At 45.7% G+C, this 17,603-nt stretch overlaps 1 protein-coding gene across 9 annotated transcripts in view; it reads right to left on the bottom strand.

The window, feature by feature from the left end:
- Positions 1-13,988: 13,988 nt before the first annotated feature.
- The window catches only part of MCTP2 (multiple C2 and transmembrane domain containing 2), a 110,032-nt gene continuing 106,417 nt past the window's right edge, over positions 13,989-17,603 (bottom strand). For 6 of the 9 annotated variants that reach the window (XM_023744144.1, XM_023744149.1, XM_023744147.1 and 3 more), the window contains one exon: positions 14,760-16,404. In XM_023744144.1, coding sequence (XP_023599912.1) covers positions 16,336-16,404 — 69 coding nt within the window. In that variant the 3' untranslated portion in view covers positions 14,760-16,335. Of the gene's footprint in view, positions 14,347-14,759; positions 16,405-17,603 lie in introns of those variants that run through there. The other 3 variants (XM_023744150.1, XM_023744145.1, XR_002826260.1) reach the window with 3 other exon arrangements.

Raw genomic sequence — 17,603 nt, 5'->3', positions numbered from 1 at the left:
TAACATATTTTATTGATTTTTTACAGAGAGGAAGGGAGAGAGATAGAGAGTTAGAAACATCGATGAGAGAGAAACATCGATCAGCCGCCTCCTGCACACCCCCGACTGGGGATGTGCCCGCAACCCAGGTACATGCCCTTGACCGGAATCGAACCTGGGACCTTTCAGTCCGCAGGTCGACGCTCCATCCACTGAGCCAAACCGGTTTCGGCAAGGTCCCTACTATTAAGGAGTATTTATGCTGCTGGTTAATTCCTCTTCCACTTGTGAGGTCTCGGCGTAAACTTCACGTCTCTTTGAAAGCCTTCCTTGACCCCTGAACCCCAACTTAGGGATATCTTTAACATGACAGTTTCCATAGACAACTCTCCTAACACCTCTTTTGTTCTTGTGTGTTTAAGGGTCTCTGTGAACCAAGTTTGTGTTTATCTTGCTCACTTTTTTTTAATCTGATCACTAAGCCGAATTTCTAGTAGACACAAACGACATAGTATTTAATGTCAGAGCTGTCATTTATTCTGTGTTTGTTATGTGCCTGATACTCTTCTACATACGTTATAGAAGTTAGCTCATTTAATCGCACAGCTGGCCCTTACATAATGGCAGGGGTGATCCCCATGTACAGAAGGGTAAACTGAGGCACGGAGAGGCTAAGCAATAGGTACAAATAGCTAGTAAGTGACAGAGGCAGGATTCAAATCTAGACAGTCTGGCATTAGGGCAGGGGGGATATGCTCTTAACTTTATTCACTAAATGAATGAGAGTAAGTGAAGGAGTGGGGAGTTGGATAAAGCTTATAGCCCTGGCTGGTTTGGCTCAGTGGATAGAGCATCAGTCTGTGGACTGAAGGGTCCCGGGTTCCATTCCGGTCAAGGGCATGTGCCTGGGTTGCGGTCTCGATCCCCAGTAGGGGACGTCCAGGTGGCAGCCAATCAATGATTCTCTCTCATCATTGATGTTTCTATCTCTCTTTCCCTTTCCCTTCCTGTCTGAAATCAATAAAGATATTTTTTTAAAAAAGCTTATAGAGGTCAAATTCATCTGTCCATGCCACATGGCTGGGAAGGGCTGGTGCTAGGGATTCACCGGGTCTCCGGACTCTAAGTTTTATGCGTTTCGTGAGTGTTCCACGCTGCCCCTTCTCTTTTTAATTGTCTTAAATAAAAGCAAATGCATTTTTGCTCTCCGTGGAGGTGGTTTTAATAAGCCTATTTAAATATTCATAATTCACATGCACACTCCCCTGCTGCGGCCGCCTGTGATCCTCGGACGTTCGTAAGTGGCCTCTGCTCTTTCCGGGGAGACCCCGATGAACGGACTGGCCCCATGTTTATCTCACTTCCTGTATGATCAGGCCCTCAGAGCAGGCTGCGGAGCCAGGAGGTTAGAATCGGCTGTCACTGCCTCCAAAATATTAATTGGATGGTAATATTTTTGCTCAACAGGCAGCTGGCTCCTAATCTCACTGGGAAAGTGCAAAATGGTGATAAAAAGTCTCAATTCTTGGAGAGATGATAATGTTTCAGAATATCTCAGCGTTAACCAATCTGGCCTTTTTTTTCCTCCTCCTTAATTCTCCCAAATTCACATTCACTCAGCATCTTTAAATCCTTTGATAAGATGTTTTAAAAAAAAATCTGATCCAAATCAGATAGATAAAACCCAAATCTAATTCTCAGGCATTTCTCTGTCTTCTGCTGTATCCCCATCAAAATCAAATACTGAGTTCAGGTCCCATAGGTTTAGCAAAACCTTGCTTAAGCCCTAACAGGTTTGGCTCAGTGGATAGAGCGTCGGTCTGCGGACTGAAGGGTCCCAGGTTAGATTCCGGTCAAGGGCATGTACCTTGGTTGTGGGCACAACCCCAGTAGGGGGTGTGCAGAAGGCAGCTGATCGATGTTTCTCTCTCATCGATGTTTCTAACTCTCTATCCGTCTCCCTTCCTCTCTGTAAAAAATTAATAAAATATATTTTTAAAACAAAACCTCCCTTAATTAAATTTGTAATCTCAGTACATAAATGAATATTACTTACATATTTTTTTCTGAGTAAACTCTTACTGAATGAATGAATGCAAATGAATGAGTTACCCTATGCCAGTGGTTTTCAACCTTCTGGCCCTTTAAATACAGTTGAAATGCTAATAACATGAGAAGCCCTTTAGAAGATAACTACCATTTTGTGATGCCCCCCCCTTAATGAATAGTTAATATTAAGTTCGCTATTTCCTTGTTCCACCAGAGACTATAGTATATCTCTTATCTCTTCACTTAACCAAATAATTTTTATGTCCTTTTATTCGTCCAGATTGTCTCCATACATGCTTGTTCATTCTTTGTCAGGTTAAACCCCAGCCACTTAATAGCTTTTGCTGCTTTTTACTATATATATATATATATATATATATATATATATATATATATATATAATTGATTACAGAGAGGAAGGGAGAGGGAGAAAGATAGAAACATCAATGATGAGAATCATCAATAGGCTGCCTCCAGCATGTCCCCTACTGGGGATTGAGCCCACACCCAGGCATGTGCCCTGACCGGGAATTGAACCATGACCTCCTGGTTCATAGGTTGATGCTCAACCACTGAGCCACACCAGCCAGGCACTTTTGCTGCTTTTTAAAATGGTATCTTACTTTGCTTTTGTTGTGTGTGTATGTGTGTGTTTCAGAGTTGTCACTCCCAGGATAGAAAATGCTATTAAATTTTAAATTTTATTTTGTATGCTGAACTGTAAAAAGTAATCTTAAATTAGGGAGGACTTTGTTAAACATAATGTCAAAGGCAGAACAGAATAAAAAACATTTGCTTGCCAAGAGAACCTTTCAAAGTCAAGAAACATGACAATTTGGGGGGAAATATTTGCTACATATATGACAGGAAAGGAATGAATGCTCTAAGTATACGAAACAGAAAGAAAATTGTCAAGTATGGGCTAAGAGCATGAAAAAAAAAAAAAACACGATTAGAGAGGAAACAGAAATACCCAGCAAACATATATTAATGCTCAGTCCTATATGTAATCGAGGACCTGCAAGTGAGCAGGAGAAAGCGTTTTTGCATTATCATACGCATCAGCCGAAATTTAAGTCTTAGCCACAGAATCCCAACACAACCTACATGATGTGAAAGGGACACTCCTGGTTCCGTTCGCTGGGATCCCTGGGGATGATTCTCGCCTCAGTTCCAGGTGGATCCAAGAGCTCACACCTCAAACTCGCTGTCTCATGTGAATTTTTTTATATATATATTTTATTGATTTTTTACAGAGAGGAAGGGAGAGAGAGAGTCAGAAACATCGATGAAAGAGAAACATCGATCAGCTGCCTCCTACACATCTCCTACTGGGGATGTGCCCGCAACCCAGGTACATGCCCTTGACCGGAAACGAACCTGGGACCCTTCAGTCCGCAGGCCGATGCTCTATCCACTGAGCCAAACCTGTTTCGGCTCGTGTGAATTTTATTCTGCTTTCGTCCACTTGGCAGACAACAGAGCTGCCAGGAGCTCCTTCCAGCCTGGCAGACTGAGATGAAAATCGAACAGCTCTCTTCCATGCCTGCCTACGGAACCTAGGGAAGACTCCCATCCTTGTGGGCCATTTTCCCATGCCCAATAGAGAGGGATGCTCCCCCAGGCAGAGGAGAGAACTCGGGGGGGGGGGGCATTTTTCAAGGCACCAAAACCTAAAAAGCACAAACCATTATAAACAAACACACACACACACCAATAAACGGATGGACCGTGGAGGGAGTCAGCTACGGGGTTGGGAAGTTGCCAAGGGCTGACTCTATTTCATTATTTTCTTTAGGGCCCTGGTGGCAGCGAGACCTCATTACGGAAAGTCACCTCCCAAGCCGCTACGGTGGACGCGGGGCCTGGAGCGGCTTGCCTCCGACATTACAGCATGGCCCTGGGAGAGAAACGTTGCTTGCACAAAGAGAAGCAGCAATTCCATCTTGAGGGACCAAAGTAAGAATTGGAAAAGGTCTGCGCAGGGGAGGGGAGAGGGCCGGCGGATCCCAGCTCTGCAACAGCAGGTTTCTCAGCGAACGAGGTCGTCCGTGCTGAAGGTTCCACCCCAACCTGTGCGGTCGGAAGCGTGAGAGAGGCACACTGACTTTTATTTTTTTCCTCCTCCCCGCTAAATTGACAGGTTGGCAGGTTGGCGGCCTGTGTCCTTTAGAAATCCCGCCCCAGCGCCGCTCGGAAGTTTAATTCAGCCAGGGAGGCAATAAAGAGCACGCAGGTCACCAGGAGCCTCGACTTTGATGGGGGAAAAGGTATCGTTTGATGAAAAATACCAAGTGCAGAGAAAACGGAGCCCGGGAAGGGGTGGCGGGAAGACTTGCAGGGAGCAGATCGCGACATCTGCGCGCCCATGGGACTTGGCCGAAAACCCGAATTCCCTGGGAGAACAGATGGGCTGCCTTCCAGAGTAAAAGGCTTTCCAACGGCAGGTGGCCCAGGACGTTCTGCATGAAGAGGTGAGGCCGCTGAAGGGTCAAGAGAAGTTGCTCTGGCCCTAACTTCTAAACCCCTTCGCCTGATGTGGGGACGTCTGAGCACACCCAGAGGAAGAGGGGTGGGTGAGAGCCTGTCAATCATAAAAGGGGAGGAGCCCGGGGACCATCCTCTGGCCACTGCTTTGTCCTGGACTTGGGGTTCCACGGAGCGTGTCCTACCCCCTTAATACCAAGACGTTAATGCTAAACGTTAGCAGCAGGTGTCTCTACGTCTCCTAGTCCCTGGAGCTGCTCCTAAGAGGAAGGGCCCCATGCCCTAGACCAGCCGTGGGCAAACTACGGCCCGCGGGCCGGATCCGGCCCGTTTGAAATGAATAAAACTAAAAAAAAAAAAAAGACCGTACCCTTTTATGTAATGATGTTTACTTTGAATTTATATTAGTTCACACAAACACTCCATCCATGCTTTTGTTCCGGCCCTCCGGTCCAGTTTAAGAACCCATGGTGGCCCTCGAGTCAAAAAGTTTGCCCACCCCTGCCCTAGACCCATGGTCAGCAAATTACGGCTCGAGAGTCACATGCGGCTCTTTGGCCCCTTGAGTGTGGCTCCTCATAAGCCATAGAAGTACCCTAATTAAGTTAATCACAATGTACCTACCTATAGTGTTTAAGTTTAAAAAATTTGGCTCTCAAAAGAAATTTCAATCATTTTACTGTTGATATTTGGCTCTGTTGACTAATGAGTTTGCCGACCACTGCCCGAGACTGCCATGTTGACGGCTCTGTGAGAGTCACACTCCTGACCTCCCTCCAGTGCCTCCATCAACACACCTTCCCAAGGAAGAGCCCATTGAGACTCACCCCCAGTCTCTCTCTTTGGACGCCCCCTGTCCACAGAGAGTGGGCGGGCATCTGCTTTGTTCCTTGCTGCCTCCGGCCTTGCAGGACCAGGCTCTGACCCCGTGTGTGTGTCCCTCACCCAAAGGATGTTGCACATGTTTGACTTGGATTTTGTTTCATTTTAGGAGGCACTGACACTTCCAAATACAGTGGGGCCTTGACTTACGAGTTTATTCGTTCCGAGACCGAGCTCGTTAAGGAGCTCGTTAACTCAAATTACTCTATCAACTCAATGCAAAAACTCGGCCCAGAGATAGCTGGTATCTCAAAAAACTCGTTAGTCGGGACACTCATAAGTCAAGGCCCCGCTGTACTGGATCGATGCATTTTTTTTTTAATCATAAGCATGCCAACTACAAGAGGAAATCCACCCGCAGTTCAAAGCTTGGGTTGTACTTCTCAAAGGGCTTGGTGAAACGGGATGGCCACCTCTCGTCCCAAAGTTCCTTCGAGAACAAAGAGACTCTAAGATCACGAGGACTAAACTACGTTGCAGCTTGGGGATGGGGCTGAAAGATGGAAGAGATTAAAAGCTCAGTTTCTACAAATCTCTGGACAGAAGTGTCTGAGCATCCGTGTAGAATTAAAAAAAAAAAAAAAAAGGAAGAGGGAGGTAGAGCCCGTTGAAAATGGAAAAAACAATTAAAAATATATTGAAAGTGGAAAGAAAAAGAGAAATCGTTCCTAATTAATTCTGGTGCCCTGCTCAACCCCAGCCTCTTTGTAATCCTACTGGGAACATCTTTATTGATCGGGGGCCCTGCAGCCGCTTCTGATGCTTATCTCAGCATAAAAACAGACTCTTGTGATGAGCAGTGATTTAATTACATGACAATCACCGTTAACAATGCATGGCAAATACCCAAAACAATATGCGGAGTGGACTGGCAGTGATAAATGCAAGGAGGTGGCACTGACTTCTCCTAAAGTTTCTGGCTAAAATTCCATGAATACTTTTCTCACAGGGAAACAAATAATAATAATATTCAGTAACCTGATATGTCCAAGAATGGACTTCATGAAGAAAGTTTAAATTGTCAAGTAATAATTTGTATTGTATTAGTAGAACCTGTTTCCAAAACCTGAGAAATAGACCTAGGATTAGGCTTTTCCACAAAATCACGAGGCTTTAAAAGGCAGAGAATTTATCTTGTCTCAGATCCTCAAGACCAGGGGTCTTCAAATTACGGCCCGCGGGCCACATGCAAATACAAATATTGTATTTGTTCCCGTTTTGTTTTTTTTACTTCAAAATAAGATATGTGCAGTGTGCATAGGAATTTGTTCATAGTTTTTTTTTTTAAACTATAGTCCGGCCCTCCAACGGTCTGAGGGACAGTGAACTGGCCCCCTGTTTAAAAAGTTCGAGGACCCCTGCTCAAGACTCACTCAATGCTTAAGTCCTGTGGACCCAACAGGGGCCACATGCTAACCCCACGAGCTCAGGAAAGGCCTGCATGGCGGTCTTGCAAACTTGTCTCATCCCCTCATTCTCTCTTTCATTCTCTTTCTCTCATCACTTTTCATCGGCATGAAATTGCTCGATTTTTATCCACACAAAAAATCCCCGTCTGACACATCAGAAGACCAAGGCAGAGTAAGGTTACGGGGAAGTTCCCACAGCTAGGAAATGAACCTGTCTTTTCACCAAGCATTTAACACTTCTCTACAAAATGAAACCCAGCTTCCTTCCTTCCCTTTCTCTCTCTCTCTCTCTCTCTCTCTTTAAATATATTTTTATTGATTTGAGAGAGAGGGAGAGAGATTGAAACATCAATGATGAGAATCATTGATTGGCTGCCTCCTGCACACACCCTACTGGGGATCGAGCCCGAAACCCGGGCATGTGCCCTTGAATGGAATTGAACCTGGAACCCTTCAGTCCGCAGGCAGACGCTCTATCCATCGAGCCACACCGGCTAGGGCCCAGCTATATTTATGTCCTGAGGAACAGTTAGTAGGTGGTGGAGGAGTAGATGCCCACAGAACTTTCCCTCATCGCGTATTAAAATGCAAGGCTGGCGTACGCTGCAGGGGCTCACCTCTGTGGCAAGTGATGACTAGTGCAGCCCTTCACGTCAATATGACAAAACTATCAAAACGCGACCGATTCCTCGGGAGACCGCTTCTCGTCAGCCTGACCTGTTGTCTATTTGCTGGGAAGCATCTGTGCCTCCCGCAATGTGCACACCTCACATCTCATCCGCAGACCTAGCTCTAGGCCGCGAACTTGGATACAAACAGAAACGGATTCAGAAAGAACAGACATGCTTCTAGTTCAGCCATGGGCCGGATCCAGCCCGTTTGAAATGAATAAAACTAAAAAAAAAAAAAAAAGACCGTACCCTTTTATGTAATGATGTTTACTTTGAATTTATATTAGTTCACACAAACACTCCATCCATGCTTTTGTTCCGGCCCTCCGGTCCAGTTTAAGAACCCATTGTGGCCCTCGAGTCAAAAAGTTTGCCCACCCCTGGTCTAGTTGCTGCTTCTTAGGTTCCAGCTAAGATTCCAATCTGCAACTCCCAGCTTCCTTGGCATTTCCATGATAATACAGTTTCTAGCTTTATGGTTTCTAGTTCTGACTGCCACCCCCCCCCACCCCCCCGCCCCAAAAAAAAGAAAAGCTAATGCAACTTAATGGTTAAAATTTAAATATGCTTATTAAGATGATCAGTGATTTCAGGCTCTGTCAGAACTCACCTGGTAAGGGAAGGCAACCCAGCCAGAGACAGAAGAGAAATTAGGGCTCTGTATAGGGAGCAGCTGGCCCAGAACGCTGGGGGGGGGGGGGGGGTGATCAAAAACAAACCATGGTTTTAAATCACTGCCATGACAATAGTTTTGAGCAGGGGGTCTCAACCTGTGGGTCGCGACCCCTTTGGCGGTTGAACGACCCTTTCACAGGGGTCGCCTAAGACCATCCTGCCTATCAGATATTTACATGACAATTCATCACAGTAGCAACATGACAGTTATGAAGTAGCCACGAAAATAATTTTATGGTTGGGTCACAACATGAGGAACTGTATTTAAAGGGCCAGAAGGTTGAGAACCACTGGTTTTGAGGCTATCCTGACCCAAATCTCCACTCTAAAACTCCAGGAAAAATAATGTTAAGGCTGGGGAGGGTTGGGGGTGGGGGGAGGTAAGAGATCAACTGAAGGACTTGTATGCATGCATATAAGCATAACCAATGGACACAAGACACTGGGAGGGGGGTGAGGGCATGTGCCAGGGGGTAGGAGAGGCTGGGGGAAAGTCAATTGGAAAAATAAAAGAGAGAGACATATGTACTACTATTTGTAATACTTTAAACAATTTTTTTAAAAAGAATAACAAAATGTCAATTGGATATCCGTTTGAAAAAGCAGTTCCTACAGCACAGCAAACTCGGTTCTAGATTTTTAGACCCAAATGTGAATTTAGCACCATACGATGGTTTCCCCTACCCTTAACCTCCGGGGACACATTCCAAGACCCCCCAAGTCATGCCTGAAACCACGGACAGGACTGAACCCGATATACAGGCAGTCCTCGGGTCACGTCAGACTCAGGCGTATGTCGTTTCGTGGTTATGTCGCCATCTCCCATTTATTTATATAAAAAAAAGTTCCGTCATTTCGACGTCTGTACATATGTGCTTTATGTTTTTTATTATTTACTGTATTTACCACAAGTAAAGGTCAGGAATAATTATCTTTAATTTTTTTTACTGTTTCACTTCATGACTGCTGTGTATGTGCTCCACATGAGTGACGTAAGTGCTTATGTAGGTGGGTTCCGACTTAAGGCGAAAATCGAGTTACGTCGTGCCATAGGAACGGTAACCTGAGGACTTACTGTACACTATATTTTCTTATACATACATACCTCTGAGAAAGTTTAATTTACCAATTCAGCACAGTAAGAGATGAGCAACAATAATTTAAAAAAAAAACCAACAGAATAACGCTATGCTGCCATACAAGTTATGCAAATGTGCGATTTTACAAAATACCTTCTTTTCCTGCACTCACCTGTGGGGAAGCCTCCAGGGTGAGATGATATCAGGTGAAGGACCCAGCGTCTGGCTACTTGACCTTCTGAGGGTCTTGGGCCCTCTGGGGCCTCGGGGGGGCCTCGCCGGACTGGCAGCTTCACTACCCTGGCGCTTTAAGGCCATTTTTAAGTAAAATAAGGGTCACTTGAACACAAGCACTGCGATACGGTGACAGTCCCCCCATAACCACCGGGCCGGCCTCTCAGGAAATAACCTGAAAAGGCCCGGACGCAATAACCTCGAAGCCGGAGGGGAAAACGCAGACATGGAGGCGCCAGCTACGCAGCTCGCAGCACGTCGTCCCGCGAGATTTTCTCCCGGCCGCTGCATCACGCGAGATTTTGTCACGAGATTTCTCACGCGGGATTTTATCCGCTGGCTACCTAGAAGAGTGTGGATATTAAAACCTGCGCGTTGTTTATTGAATTGCTTATTTCTGCAATTTTCTTTTCTTTTGTTGTTGTTAATTCTCACCTGAGGATATTTTTCCATTGATTTTTAGAGAGAGTGGAAGAGGGTAGGAAAGACAGGGAGAAACATTGATGTGAGAGAGACACGTCGATTGGTTGCCTCCTGCACGAGCCCCGACCAGGGCCCGGGCGAAGGAGGAGCCTGCAACTGAGGTACGTGCCCTTGACCGGAATCGAACCTGGGACCCTTTGGTCCACAGGCCATCGCTCTGTCCTCTAAGCCAAACCGGCCAGGGTTATTTCTGCAATTTTCCGTTTAATATTTCTAGACCTCAGTTGATGGCGGGTAACTGAGATCGGAGAAAGCAAATTGCATATGAGGCGACCATGGTAAAGCCTTGAGATGAAACACAGAACATCTTCATGACCCTAGATCAGTGGTTCTCAACCTTCCAAATGCCGCGACCCTTTAATACAGATCCTCATGTTGTGGTGACCCCCAATTTCATTGTTACAAATTGAACATAATGAAAGCATAGTGATAAATCACAAAAACAATATGTAATTATATATGTGTTTTCCGATGGTCTTAGGCGACCCCTGTGAAAGGGTCGTTCGACCCCCAAAGGGGTCGCGACCCACAGGTTGAGAACCGCTGCTCTAGACAAAAATTCCTTAAGCAAGATGCACAAAGTACATTCAATGGAAAACTTCTTTCTGTTCAAAGATACCATTGATAACAGCACAAAAAGCAAAAAGGCAATCAGACTATGGGGGAAAAAAATGCTTGCAAAACCTCCACCATCGGGATTCCGTTATTCCTATTCTAGAAATAAAGAAACTGAGGCTCCGGGAAGATCAGTGTGTTGACGAAAGACACACAGGGAATTGTATCACAGTACAAATCTTGGACTTGAACCGGTCTTTCTGGCTCGGAGTCACTGAGCTCAGCCAACTCCAAGCCAGCAACAGTCAAACACTAATGAACGGCAAGCAGGCGGAGAAAGGAGACCTGGCTTCTATTTCGGCATAGTCCAAATTTGGGGTCGACCAGCCCTCCCTGGTTTCTTTCTCTCCTTTTAAATGAGGCCTACGTAGGACCTGTAACGTTTTTGTTGCTTTCGAATTAGAGAACGGACAGCTATAAAAGAAAGTGGGTGAAACGCAGATAGAGGATCAGGATATTGGGAAAGAAGTTGGAAACTCCTAGATGTGCAACGTACTGGGAAGTGTTGGGACCACATGTGAATTGCATGCCTGCATACTCCCTCAGGACTATGACTAACCCAAATCGAGGCTAAAAACTTAGATTAGGAGAAAAGGGGGCATTCATTATTAAAACGAAAGAGGCACTTCATTTGGAAACCATTCACAGAACAGCCAAGATGAATACTCAGTAGAAATGGGCCGCTTGACCAAGTAACCATGTATAGCAGCGGTTCTCAACCTGTGGGTCGCGACCCCTTTGGGGGCCGAACGACCTTTTCACGGGGGTCACCTAAGACCATCGGAAAACACATATATAATTACATATTGTTTTTGTGATTAATCACTATGCTTTAATTATGTTCAATTTGTAACAATGAAATTGGGGGTCACCACAACATGAGGAACTGTATTAAAGGGTCGAGGCATTAGGAAGGTTGAGAACCACTGATGTATAGGAAGCAAGGAAAAGGACTATGGGGGGCGGGGAGAGCCTCATCATTTAAAAGTCAGTCGTCCTAAAATTGCTCAGACCCAAGAGTATTTGCCCTCACGCCCTGGCCCCCCAAACCGTGACTCTTTTGAAGGGGTTCATGTAAAAATCAAGAATTGGAGCACAGATCAAAACCTTCAGCCCAAACAGACCCTGTTCATTATGCAAAATACCTTTGTAATGGACTGAAACGATGATTTCCCAAAGTGCCTTGAATATAAATGACCATCAGTAAATGGTCCCTACTGGTATGATTGCCTCTAGCAAACTAGAGGCCTAGTGCACGAATTTGTGCATGGGTGGGGTCCGGCCTGCCTGCCCCAATTGGGGCTGATCCTGCAGGGCTGGCCAGGGGGAAGGGCTGAGGGTGGTTGGCTGGCCAGCCCCGCCCCCTGGTAAAACTCCCAGTCAAGGGGATAATTTGCATATCAGCCTTTTATTATATAGGATAGGATTATATGGGTTATGCTACTACAAATGATGAAGCTTATACTTGAGAACAGTTGAGTGGAGGGCGGTTTTCTAGAAATAACCATAAGATCTGTTTGCCGTTTAAATATAATTTGTACCAGATTCAGCGGGATCTCACAAAGCTCCAAGGTTAACTTTGCTGGAGAAAAACCAAACGAGTAGGTTGCAAACCCCTTCTATTTTTGAAGGTGGTGATAATGATAGCTACTACTGGGTCTAGTTCAAGACAGGTGTCTGGTCAATGGGCAGATGGGACCAAGGTCGTGTGCTATCCAGTTTTAGCCTCTTTACTAATAATTTGGAGGAGAAGATTCTACAGCACAAATATTTCAGGTAATTTTAAGTGAAATTATCTACCTATCTATGGCACAGACGCTATTATTCTCATATAATAAGGGGCTTTTCTTCTCTAATCAGAGTCCTATGCTAGGTAACACTGAAATCAATCTGCTGTCAGAGAAAGTTCTGCTTGTCCTTTTTTTTTTTTTTTTGTGGCTGGACCACTTCGGCTTATGCCGGCCTTTTGGGAGTAAAAATACAAAAAATAAAAACAAATTCAAGGCAAGCCTTAACCATTAAGTAGGTCAAAATTACCACTACCAGATAGAAATCTGATGGATGCATACAAAATCAGTCAGGCTAGAGCTATCTGTTATGCAGTTCAACAAATGATTTCATGTGTTTTTACTTTCCTGACCAATGTTTTGATCTAGTAAAGAAAATACATGCAAAGGCGGGGCTTGTATGTATTATCATAATGAATTAAAGGAACGGGCAGACAAATGGTGAAATCTCAGGGTTTCTCAGCTAGAAAGACAGACCTAATAAAATATTTCCCAGAGAAAAGCTGGATTAAATGAGTTGAATTCTGGCAGGGAGCAGGCCACTGACACTGGGCTTCCGGAAAACGTTCTCTCTTCACCCTGAGGTTTCAAATGCAGCAAGAGGGAACGTTGAATGATTTGCCTGAACCCACAGGTTTTGAGGTGGAGTCCGTGGACCAATTTTGAGATGTTATGTAATTTTACAAACATGTATGTGTGTCTGCAGGCATAGCTTATGGAAGGAGTCCAGCATATGCCACTGAGGCATGAAATTATTTTGAGCCGAAAGCATTTGAGAATCAACAGATAGCGGAATCCCCTCCCCCCCCAATGCCTTTATCTGAATAAAAGGAGAGCCTCCCAAAAGAACTCAATTGTTTAAATTCCCTCTCCAACAGCAACCTGGGAAGATAGACTGTCATCACCTGAGACAACAAGAAAACATTGCACCTAAAGAGATATTGCCTCGCAACCATCCTCTCTCTATTCTAAGGACACACCTGCTTTCCCTAGAAGTTATTTGTGTTCCCATGAGCCAATGGGACCTCCTTCCCTTTCTAAGAAGCCATTTTTCTTCCTGTTTTATTTTTATTTTTTTATTTTTATTTTTTTAATATATTTTATTGATTTTTTAGTGAGAGGAAGGGAGAGAGACAGAGAGCTAGAAACATCGATGAGAGAGAAACATCGATTAGCTGCCTCCTGCACATCTCCCACTGGGGATGTGCCCGCAACCCAGGTACATGCCCTTGATCGGAATTGAACCCGGGACCCTTCAGTCCGCAGGCCGACGCTCTATCCACTGAGCCAAACCGGTTTCGGCGTTTTTCTTCCTGTTTTAAATGCCTTTCTTCTCCTGTGAAGACAGCGTAGAAGCCTCTTTAATGCTTTAGTAGGTGATCAGTTAGTACTGATTAAAAAAAAGATCTTTAAAAGCTGACGATTGATTAAACTGAATTTCACACACAGTAAGATGGTGTGGGACCCGTCTCCTTTGGGTTTCTTGTGGAAACTTACTCCCAGCTCTTACACAATTTTAAGTGTTTATTTTCATTGGCTCTCTTTCCTGTTTTTTTTCCCTTATGTTTTTATTGATTTCAAAGAGTGGGAGAGGGTGAGAGAGAGAGACAACGACGATGAGAGAGAATCATGGATCGGCTGCCTCCTGCATGCCCCACACTGGGGAATCGAGCCTGCAACCTGGGCACGTGCCCTGACCGGGAATTGAACCCTGACCTCCTGGTTCATAGGCCGGCCCCATACAAATTCCTGGTGACGTACAGAAACCTTCGCATTGCACTTACAACTCCCATTCCGCTTTTGCGTCCAGTGTCTACTTAATCGATTAACAACTGTTTTCCACAGGCAGCTTATTAAGGGTTGATTGGGCCCAGCATCCTAGTGGCCGGTGGTGGCCTAAACTTGACGCTGAGAATTCCAGTCGGGGGGGCTGCAGAGGAAGCAGGTCTAGCTGACGATGCCTTCTGGTCAGGCAGTGTTATTTCATTTTGAAATTCTATAGAAAGAGAACAACAATAAAGCATCGGTTCCGCGTTTGAATAAATACGGGGTTGTTTTGCCGCCGAAGAACGTTTTCCTTCCAATGACTGATCTGATCTCACATGTCTGTTTAAAAAACGCCTGACGGGGGCCCTTACGGAATGATAGACGGGGACAAACGAGATGATAGCTGGGAGCGAGACAATGAGGCATTGTTTACACAGAAGACTGAGTAACTGGTTTCACAAAAGAGGTTCTTGGGTATCTATTGTATGTACAACCAAGAGATTTACTGGAGCTTTTATAATTTCTGCAGGACTCCTTTCCAGCCGGCGTCATTCACGTGAAGTAAATCAAATCATGCAGAAATCTGGCCCGGCCGAAAGCAAACCCGGGAAGATATAATCCGAAGAAAAACAGACACGGGGGGATGATAAGGTTTAGAATCTTTGGCATGTTTCATAAACATTTTGTTTGAAGATTATTAAATTACAACCCAGAGAGGGAGGATGGGGGGGGGGGGAACACCATAGTAAAACTCACTATTAAATCAGATCTTTTTCCCCCTCAAATTTCCTTTACAATATATATATATTACATATACATATATATATATAACGGCACATACAAAGTATGTGTGGACAAAATACAGTCTTTACAACTTACATGTCGCTTGAGAAGAAATTTTCATATCATTTATGTGCACAAAATTGGAACTTTTACGAGGGGAGGTTACTGTGAAATGCTGGGCCGGCAGGAATCGGGGACTCTTGACTCTTGACGGAAGTGGTACTTTTCTAGGAATAGGGCTGTGAGATAATATTATTATTACGGGTAACTTATTGTACCCATACGAGGAACGAATGATCAGCTGGGGCTGCTAAAATATCTTCACTTTCTGCTCAAAAATGCGAGCAAATGAAGCGATGATGGCCACCGCGTATGCACCCACATGTATTCATCCCTTGCTCCCGGGCCTTGACCTAAGTACTCTCTGAGTTCATTCATTCCTTTCCTTCCTTCTTTCATTCATTCCCTCCCCTTTCCTGAAGCCATCACGTGGACATTTTAGTTTGGAAATAAGCACAAAGTACAATCGGAAGAAATGGTGCTTTAAGACACCCGGATACTTCCAGGAACCCTTCACTTTTGGGACGAGTGCTCCCTTTCGACCCTCCCGGCACCCATTGCCAGCAACGGGCCCCGATGCAGGATGGCTCCCAGCGCCGAGGACTTGACTGAGATTTGACATGTAGATCTTCAGGAATCACGGCTGAACGCTTCCCCAAGGATCGGGGCTAATCCTGATCATTACTGAAAAATCTATAATAATTTATAATAATAAAAGCATAATATGCTAATTAGACTGGACATCCTTCCGGACCAAGCTGGGGCTGCAGCCGCCTCGGCTGTGAGGGAGGGATCGAGGCAGCTGCCACAGCTGGGAAGGCCTACTCTTGCACAGATTTCATGCATCGGGCCTCTAGTCTATTGATAAGATGCGTTCCTTGGGTAGAGGATATCTATCAAAGACTTGTTAGCTCAGAGGGGGAAAAAACAACAACAACGGACTCACAGGAAGCATCATGGGAAAGGAGTGTGGGGGGTGGGGAGTGAAAATGAGGGAATCCTCCTGAGAACCGGCCGCTGGAGGTATGAGCACAAGTTCAAAGTCCCTCTCGAATGCAAGGGGTCTCCTGGCTGTTCAGCCCCGCGGCAGCCTGGCTTTCTCTCCTCTATAAGAAGGGATGTGAGTCTTTCAGTCCCCGGATCGCCTCCTCCTGCTGGGCTGGCCGGCTGTGCCGCTAGGACATCCACGCGTGTGCACATCCCCGTGTGCGTGTGTGCATCTGTGCGCTTGAAGAAGGGGGGAGACAACAGACAGGGCACCGCACGACACGTGTGTCCGAACGGCACTGACCGCGGTGCCACGGAGAGAGCCATACCCTGGGCCCCATCGCCCAAACCCAGAACGGGGTGCTGGCGGCCACGGGCGGCGTGAGTCCTAGGGCCCACTGCGCTTCTTGCGAAGGGGGCTCTGGCTGCTGCAGGGCCTCAGCTCCGCGTACTGCACCTGTGAAAACAAACAGACGTGACGCTGGCGGTTCGGTAACCCTAGCTCCCCGCACCGTGTGCTAATGGCTCCCCCGGGGACGGGCCGAGGCAAAGGAAGGAAGGTTCAAAGGTAATGAATCATTTTCTAAACACAGGAACATGGGGGGATTAATTACAGGAAGGATTTGAGGAGTCATGCATCATTTCTGGAAACCAAAATATTAAAAGCAGATTTTTTCTTTTTTTTTTTTCTAATGAGATGCGTGGGGTTCTTCTACCTGCCCTGGCCACTGCTGGGGGATTTCGGTGGTGTGTGCGCGACCCTTTTGCACCATAAGCAAGCTTCGTATCAGCCCCTTGGGAATGTTTGTCTTAGTATATGATACTTACTACACGTTACTCATTTAAAAAGATCTAAAATCTTGGGGTGCGGGGGGGAGAAATATCTGCAAATGATACACCATTTATTTTGCCAGAGAGGGAAATAATGTTGAAATTGATACTGGCCCCAGACTTCTATAGATTTCTCTTAAAAATGAATTTCATTTCCAATGGAATGGCTAAAACATCTGTGATAACTATGAACGGGGGGTGGGGGTGGGGAGTCCTTAGTGGCAAACTGTCTATTGTGTTATTAGAAAGTGCTCTTGGCGATACTCGGAGGATCTCACTGGCGAACTGTATCTTTCTGGGACGTTCTTTTGTTGTGTTTCTGTGTGTTCCTGCCGACGCCAACTGGATGACCGCTTGAGGGCTGCTGTGTGCGCAGACAACCCCTGACCAGGCTCGATGGCAACTGGCATGCTCCAGGGATGCGGGCAAACCCTCACATTGCCACTCAAGTGCCCGTTCGCTGCAACCCTACTGTGTGTGAGCTTGCACAGGCTGATGGCGGGATGGCTTCATGTAAAGGACTGCAGGGCAGGCCACCTGTGCTCACCACCTGGAGCATTTGTGCCAAACTCTCCAAGGGCAGCAGGACACATCACATACGCTGAGCTACAGTAGGTCAAGAGCAGATGCATGAAATACCAATAAAGCTTGATTTCCTCACAGTGCTTTGTGAAGGTGCCCTGGGGGATAGGGGGGGACATACCTGTGGATCTTCAGTGCAGAACAAGCAAGGGCTAGGTGACTTTTTAAAAAAAATCTTATTGATTTTTACAGAGAGGAAGGGAGAGGGATAGAGAGTTAGAAACGTCGATGAGAGAGAGACAT

Source organism: Myotis lucifugus, unplaced genomic scaffold (assembly GCF_000147115.1).
Source record: "Myotis lucifugus unplaced genomic scaffold, Myoluc2.0 scaffold_431, whole genome shotgun sequence".
NCBI classification, from domain to species: domain Eukaryota; kingdom Metazoa; phylum Chordata; class Mammalia; order Chiroptera; family Vespertilionidae; genus Myotis; species Myotis lucifugus.
The sequence above is the reverse complement of the archived record's forward strand: the minus strand, read 5'-3'. Positions and strand labels throughout refer to the sequence as shown.